The sequence below is a fragment of the Oncorhynchus gorbuscha genome, linkage group LG09 (assembly GCF_021184085.1).
Source record: "Oncorhynchus gorbuscha isolate QuinsamMale2020 ecotype Even-year linkage group LG09, OgorEven_v1.0, whole genome shotgun sequence".
Classification (NCBI taxonomy): domain Eukaryota; kingdom Metazoa; phylum Chordata; class Actinopteri; order Salmoniformes; family Salmonidae; genus Oncorhynchus; species Oncorhynchus gorbuscha.
In genome coordinates this window covers 35,784,118-35,791,818 of record NC_060181.1, presented here as the reverse complement: position 1 = coordinate 35,791,818, position 7,701 = coordinate 35,784,118, and the positions used below count along the sequence as shown (strand labels likewise).

At 39.9% G+C, this 7,701-nt stretch overlaps 1 protein-coding gene across 1 annotated transcript; it reads right to left on the bottom strand.

Annotated features, from left to right (window-relative positions):
• Positions 1-417: 417 nt before the first annotated feature.
• Positions 418-6,702, bottom strand: LOC124043461 (protein S100-A13-like). The gene is made up of 3 exons (XM_046362074.1): positions 6,544-6,702; positions 4,165-4,296; positions 418-1,289 (listed from the first exon to the last, which is right to left on the bottom strand). The coding sequence occupies exons 1-3, from the start codon at positions 6,553-6,555 to the stop codon at positions 1,122-1,124; spliced, it is 312 nt and encodes a 103-aa protein (XP_046218030.1). The 5' UTR covers positions 6,556-6,702; the 3' UTR covers positions 418-1,121.
• Between the last annotated feature and the right edge of the window lie 999 nt (positions 6,703-7,701).

Sequence of the window (7,701 nt, the reverse complement as noted above, 5' to 3'; positions counted from 1 at the left end):
GCTGAAGGTGCCGCTCAGATGTATGAATATTAGATTCTGACTTGTAGATCATGTATTATCAGACTTGGAGATAGATCATTTACATGTTTCAATTCAGTCACAAAATATTACAGGTATTTCCGGAAGGCGGAGAGATAAACATCATAGAACTGGCGCTGTGCAACGTTTGGGTGTATATTTAGTGGTTTTGCACATCTTTCGTGACTTCTGAACACACTGACATTTTTTATTTGAGAATTTGTGAATGTGTTTGCTATTGTTATGGAGGACAGTATTACTGTATTTGCATTCTGTATTCTGAGTTCTGTTCTTATGCATCATGGGACGAAGGTGAAGGCCTTGAGGGGAGCTGCCAGAAGCAAACGTTGAACCAAAATAACTGCTTGGCTGGGAAAAAACACATTATAATAAATGATATGATTTTAGGAGTTAAGTCCTTTATTGTTATTGTAATTCATTCCTTTCTGTCATGTTTCTTTTTATTGTATTTTTACTAATAGTATGTCAATAGGTTTCAGTTACCACAGGACCAGTTGTTCACCAAAAAGTTCCACAGGACCATATAGATCCCATAAAAAAACCTTATGGTACAGCTAGGATCACGATTACCACATAAACCTGAATTCCTGTGGTATACAGCTACCACACAATTTACCATTACAACAACAATTACCATACCATGTGGTTACACCAAATAACCACAAACAAAAAACATTGAATTACTACATAAAAACAAAACAAAATTACCATACAAAACCACAGGATTTGTACCCCACCTATATGCAGTAAAAATGTTCCAAAATACCACACAATGTCTGGATACCACAGGTCAGGTACCACAGGAATAGCCCAGAGTTCCACCCCAATGGGCAAAATCAACATTGTTTCCACGTCATGTCAACCCCAAAAACAAATGTGATGATGTTAAATCAAGGAGATGAGCACTGCTGGCACTACCTAGCATGGGGAATAAAATGCCTGTAGTGGGAGGGGTGAGTACTATGTGAGTGTCCAGGGTTGGATGGGAGCAGTGCGGTGAGAAGGGGTACTGACACTGGGTGGGATACTATGAGGCTGTCTGGATCTCCCCTGGCTCACACCACCGTCAGAAGGCATGGACCTTACAGGAGCACACAGCTGCTCTTGGACACTTTCTTACTAATGAGGTCATGCTGCGTGGTGGCCAGCGACTGGATCAAGCCCCAGAAGTGCTTGAAGGTGATTCCCTCACCGTCCGACACACCCATCTGTTTCATCATCTTGCCCAGACCCTGCTCTGAGCCTCCAGTCTGGGGGAGGGAGGGAGCACAAAAACAACTCTTTATAATATAGGCATGGTATTTAACACTTAATAAGCACTTATGGACCACATGTATAGACATGTGTAAGCAGGAAGTTAGCAATTAGTCTTTTACACTTTTGAGAGTATAACATTGTTGCCTTCATTACTCGGTAGGCTATATTCACAACAGTACTACTGATATCCTCAGCGTAGTAATTATGTTTGACTTCATAATCCAATATTGTTCACTCTTCAACTGTACTGTATGCAGCTGTATCAACCTGGACTCAGGGGTAGACGTAACATAGTAAATGTAAATCTGTATCCCTCCATTTAGTATGTGCATATGGCGGAGGCGTCGGTGAACGCTCAAATGGAGGGGCAAGGGGAATGGAGTGATTTGGTACTCAGCCAAAGTGTGAACTTTGTCAACTGTGTCATATGTTTCAGGCTTTGTTACCTTCTAGTGGTTATAGATCGATCCATGGCTCTTTTTCTAGGAATCACCACCATATTTTACAATAGGTATGGGGTTATTTTCTGCAGTGGTGTAAAGTACTTAAGTAAAAACACTTTAAAGTAATACTTAAGTATTTTTTTTGGGGGTATCTGTACTGTACTTCACTACATTCCTAAAGATAATAATGTACTTTTTACTCCATACATTTTTCCTGACACCCAAAGTACACATTACATTTCGACAGGTAAATGGTCCAATTCACACACTTGTCACGAGAACATTCCTAGTCATCCCTACTGACCCTTATCTAAACACTAACACCTACTGACCGACTAAACACAAATGCTTTGTTTGTAAATGAATGTCTGTGTTGGAGTGTGCCCCTGGCTATCCGTAAATAAAATAAAAACAAGAAAATGGTGCCATCTGGTTTGCTTAATATAGGTAGTTTGAAATGATGTATACTTTTACTTTTACTCTTGTATACTGAAGTATATTTTTGCAATTACATTTACTTTTGATACTAAAGTAATGTGTAAAACCAAATACTTTTAGACTTTTACTCAAGTATTATTTTACTGGGCGACTTTCACTTTTACTTGAGTCATTTTCTATTAAGGTATCTTAAACTTTACTCAAGTATGACAATTGAGTACTTTTTCCAACACTGATTTTCTGCTTTTACATCCTGTCGGCGCCAAACCCACCACTGCTGTGCGTGGCCAAAGAGCTCTATTATGATGTCATCTGAACATGGCACTGGTTCAAATCCAAGTGCCAATACTGTTTAGCAAACTCCAGTCGTTTACATTTGTTGGATGACATGAAAATAGAGGCCACTTAGGCCACTCGACCTGAATGCACTGTATGTCCTAGCTGTTGTGGCTAACTATTGTGTAGCAGAAATACTCTACTTGATTGTCAAGTGGTGGATGAAGTTGCCTTGGTGCAAGGAGTCATATTACAATTAGGCCTACAGTTGTTCTGTTCTGTTCATAAGGAAAACTGTTATTTACTTCTCTGTCAGAACATTTAATCCCCCTCCAGATGAGTGAACAACCTTAAACCTTCATCACTTGTTTATATATTGGAACGGACCTTTTCCTGTTTTTCAGAAGCATAGCTATCTTTGTCAACCACTGGCAGATTCAGACTAGTCCTGGAAAACTGCCTTGGGCCTCAGACAACTAAGCAGCGAGTTCCAAAATGAAGATACTTTAGACTTTTTAATGTTTCAAATAAAGCATGTGTCAGATTCAGTTCCTAGCGAGACGTTTAACTTTAAAGGGCCAGTGACCTTGTTTTATATACACTGAGAACACCTGTCTAATATTGAGTTGCACCCCCCCCCTCTTTTGCTCTCAGAACCGCCTCAATTCGTCGGGGCATCTATAAGGTGTCGAAAGTGTTCCACTGTGATGCTGGCCTATGTTGACTCCAGTGCTTCCCAAAGTTGTGTGAAGTTGGCTGGATTCCTTTGGGTAGAGGACCATTCTTGATATATATGGGAAACTGTTGAGTGTGAAAAACCCAGCAGCATTGCAGTTCTTGACACAATGAGGATGCCCATGGCACACATACACAATACATGTCTCAATTTTCTCACGACTTAAAAATCCTTCTTTAGCCTGTCTCCTCACCTTCATCTGCACTGATTGAAGTGGATTTAACAAGTTACACCAATAAGGGATCATAGGTTTCACCTGGATTCGACTGATGAGTCTATGTCATGGAAAGAGCAAGTGTTCATGTTTTGTACACTCAGTGTATATTTACACACTATGAGGTTGGAATAATACTGTGAAATTGGGAAGAGCTGTTTATAAAGACTGGCTGAAATTTCTGCCTGTTTTGGTGGGATGGAGTTTTGGCCTGTCTGGTGTTATCACCAGGCGGTATAAGGTAATAGACGAATAACAAAGAGTTTTAAACCTCTCTGCCAATAGAATCTAGTTTTCAGGTTATATATCCCTCTCATTAGGCTTGTCCAATTAGGCCCCTCACTCAGACCACTCCCAGACAGTCCTAATTCATTTATTTGTGTGTCTTTTTGCCCATTTTAATTAAAAAAATATGACTGCATTGGGCCTTTAAACCATGGACATCCAGATAGTTTACAATCCAGCGTAGGTGCTCATGATATGTGCTAACATGTTTAAAACCCAATTGGTTACTGAGTGCCAAGTAGATTACAGCCATGTTTATTTTGCATCCAGCCTGGCAACCAACGCCTACAGGCCTTTCATGAGTGTTTGTTTGGGAGTCATAGGATGAGGCGTGTACTGTATGTGTGTGGTTGAGTGGGGGGGGGGGGGGGGGTAGTAAGAGTCAGAGTCAGAGTCACGCCCTACTGGTAGAATCAATGGCAGGTGTGGCCGGGGGAGGGCGAGGGCAATGTAGCCGACAGTTGCTGCTTATGTACCTTGACTAAGTTGGGCAGCTGGGAGGAGAGGAGGTCTTTGAACTCTTTGGTTTGGAGCGTGGGACCTTTATTGGCCGCAGCGGCATGGAACTTTGTGACCAAAGTGTTGATGGCCTTTTCCAGGTCGGAGTGCTGCGCCAGAGGAGGAGAAATAAACGTGTTAGGGTGGGGGGATCAAATAATATAACAATAACAAAAGCATTAATTATCTGACAGTACTTTGAAGTTCATTATGTGACGTTTATTATTATAATAGATCATTAAGAAAGAAAGTTAATATATTCATCAGACAGACTCCCCAGGTGAGTGCCGAAGTGTACCGACCTCCACTCAATTTAGTCCCAAATACCAAAACAATCAGACACACTCACATCCGCCCTCAAGTGCATATCCAGCATGCCTCCATGCGTCGGACGTTTACGCAAAAACGACACTCCGATGTTTAACCCTGTCCTTGAGTGACTGTTCGAACAACACTGCAGCCTTCTTCTCCGCACAAATCATGCACTAACCAACTCTGTGTCGTTTTTGTCAATGTTGAATAGTTAGTATTGTGCTATAAAACTAATAAGCCACAAAACAACTAACAGTATGCTCATGGGTGACATAGGATGACAGAGTTTTAAAGAAAAAATTGTGAGAAATAATATGCCGAGTGAAAAGTACAGTTATACAGTTAGTTATACTTCTAGGTTACAAATGACCTGTTTGAAAAGTAGACCTTGTGTTTGGCAGTGGAATATGAAACTGTGTCACACAGACTTGTTATGTTGATCATTGTGAAGGACATCATTCCATACTCTCTTTAAACCAAGAACCAAACACCCAATCTATTGTAACTGTTGGGTTTTTTGTTCATACTACTTTTTATTTATATCCTAAATCACTAACATTAAATAACTGTTCAGGGACTTTGCTATGTCACTCACCCCTATTCAAATAGATATTTGAATATGCTATTGAAATGTGAGCATCTGTGGGTGGGTCGGGAGGAGAAGCTTCAGTAACGAGAGACTTTTGGAAGGCAAATTGAGACAACTTGTCTACATGTAGAAGGTACTTGAAATACCTGCAGGTTGGGGTAGCTACAGTATGACAGCTCAACCCCTGACTGTTTATTTTCAGGGTGTGCCAGGAGTGGAGTGGCCATCTGGAATTTCAGGCAGATGCCAGATGGGCTGTTACATTTTTTACCCATTGGGCCTGTCTAACTTATAATGGGGGCCTCGAGGAAAAAACTGGGGCGTTGTGTCAGTCCGTCCATCTGTCAGTCTGTTCGTCTAGCTGTCATCCCTCACTAATCTCCAAAGAAGGTCTCTGTGGCATAAGCCATGGGGACGGAATAAGAAACCAAACAGGGGATTGCCTCCCCGTGCTTTCCATTTCCACAAATGGTCTGTCTATAGACACAATTGAGAATTGCTCCTTGCTCCCTCAACAGCATATGGCCTAGATTCATTTGTTATTGTCCACATTCTTTGCTGCTGTCCAGCATGCACACTGATCAGTGCATTGGAATGATTCGTGGTAAACTCACGTTAAGCTGGCAAGAGTGCATGCAAAGTTGGCTATATGCAAACACCTATAGGACTTAATACGATCTCATGGACTGTGACATGATGTAAATTGGATGTCATAATATGTCAATGGAATTTTGGTTAAACTACATCTTGTGCCACTTCCAGGGGTAATCAGAACGATGCGTAGAAGTTGGGGGAAGTTATCACTAAAAGAATGCAACAACTCCATTCCTTGCTTCTAGGATGTGAAGCCACCATCTCTTCAACTGCAACGTTTTGACAAGTGCTAACGAATGAAGATGAATCAATGACATTTTATTTGAATGTCAAATCACCAGTTGGCAACCCATCCCTAATGGGATTAATTGACACATAAACAAACATTACAATAATTTACTGTGAAACGGTAATTCTTCTTCCGGTGTTCTCTACATTGCACATCGCATCAAGAGTGAAAAAAATGTATGGTAAAAATCAATACATAGTAGTAAATAAGGTTATCCAAACAATAATTATATCCCTAGAGCAGTAAAAGGACATACATACATACATACATACATACATACATACATACATACATACATACATACATACATACATACATACATACATACATACATACATACATACATACATACATACATACATACATACATACATACATACATACATACATACATACATACATACATACATACATACATACATACATACATACATACATACATACATACATACATACATACATACATACATACATACATACATACATACATACATACATACTGTACACACATAGATAAATAAATACAGAAAAAGACACCAAAGGCCTGATTGTAAAATGGTATATTAGGCCTACCTGTTCAGCCATTTGGATCGTTTTGTGCTGTCCTCTTTCAAAGTCAAGTTTTCTCTCTGCGATGTTCAGCAATTGCTACTTTTCTCGCTCAGCGTTCAATTGCTTCTGTCACATATTGGCAAGATTCCTAAATGGTCCCACTCAAGAAAAGAAAAAAAAATGCAACTTGATTCCACCTTCCGTGTCAGTCAGAGAAAGCTATGGGAAAGTACAGTGCACTCAGTGTAACCCGATGCATTGGGACTGTAAACTTCACGAGGCAGACATGCAGTCATATAGGCCTACCACCCTTATTTTATTGCAAAGTTCTCTTTAATTTAGAGGTTTTGCAGAGAGTAGCCTACACAGTTGTGCATTTAAAACATATAGGCTATTCAAGAGGAGCGTGGGAGTGCTTCCCTCAACATCTGGAAACATTTAGCAAAAGTTGAAACAGTCTGCAGGTTTACACTGGAATTCTTCATCTTTATTGTTGCATTTTTTGAACCCCTCGTATAAGCCTACCTATTTCATGCAGTGTCTGTAAAGCTTTGAATATCCTCCCAAAATAATATTTTTCTCAATAGGCCTATTGTAAGAAACTTTTATGAACCATGCATACATGGACGGTCCTTATGGGTAGGCTTTTTGTCCGAGGTTGTTTATAATTGAAGTTGTTTGTCATTGTCCATTCCAATTGCCATTTGGCCTGCATTCATTTTGACAAAGTTATCAGAGGTTGATAAGGACGTGCTGGCGAACTAAAAAGTGATGTGTGCGCAATGAACAGGCACGACAATATTCTTGTAAGTATTAACAGAGTGGTGGGGAGACATGGGACTTGATAAAACTGTTTCTGTCCATAAATTGTCATAGGCCTATTGGGGTGTTTACATGAAAACCAGTCAACCAGATCCTTTATTATGCTACCACAAAGAAATGGGCTGTTGCAGCCTGGTCTCATTGACTATACGTAACATAGTTAAAGCAAATCCGGGACACACAAATTACCATGATATGTTACGTTTGGTATCGTTACATAAGACACAAGGTTACTTAACGCAAAAACAAAATTGTAAGTCGTAACATATCATCCAGGAATTAATATATACCATGCGAAACATAACATACTGTATCATCCTAAATTATTTGTCTTGGATTTACATACAGAATAATATG

Bases quoted from the DNA above. Each gene is read 5' to 3' on its own strand.
- LOC124043461 (XM_046362074.1), bottom strand. The intron at 1,290-4,164 runs GTACATAAGCAG...TCCCTCCCCCAG, and splicing joins AGCTGCCCAACTTAGTCAAG to ACTGGAGGCTCAGAGCAGGG.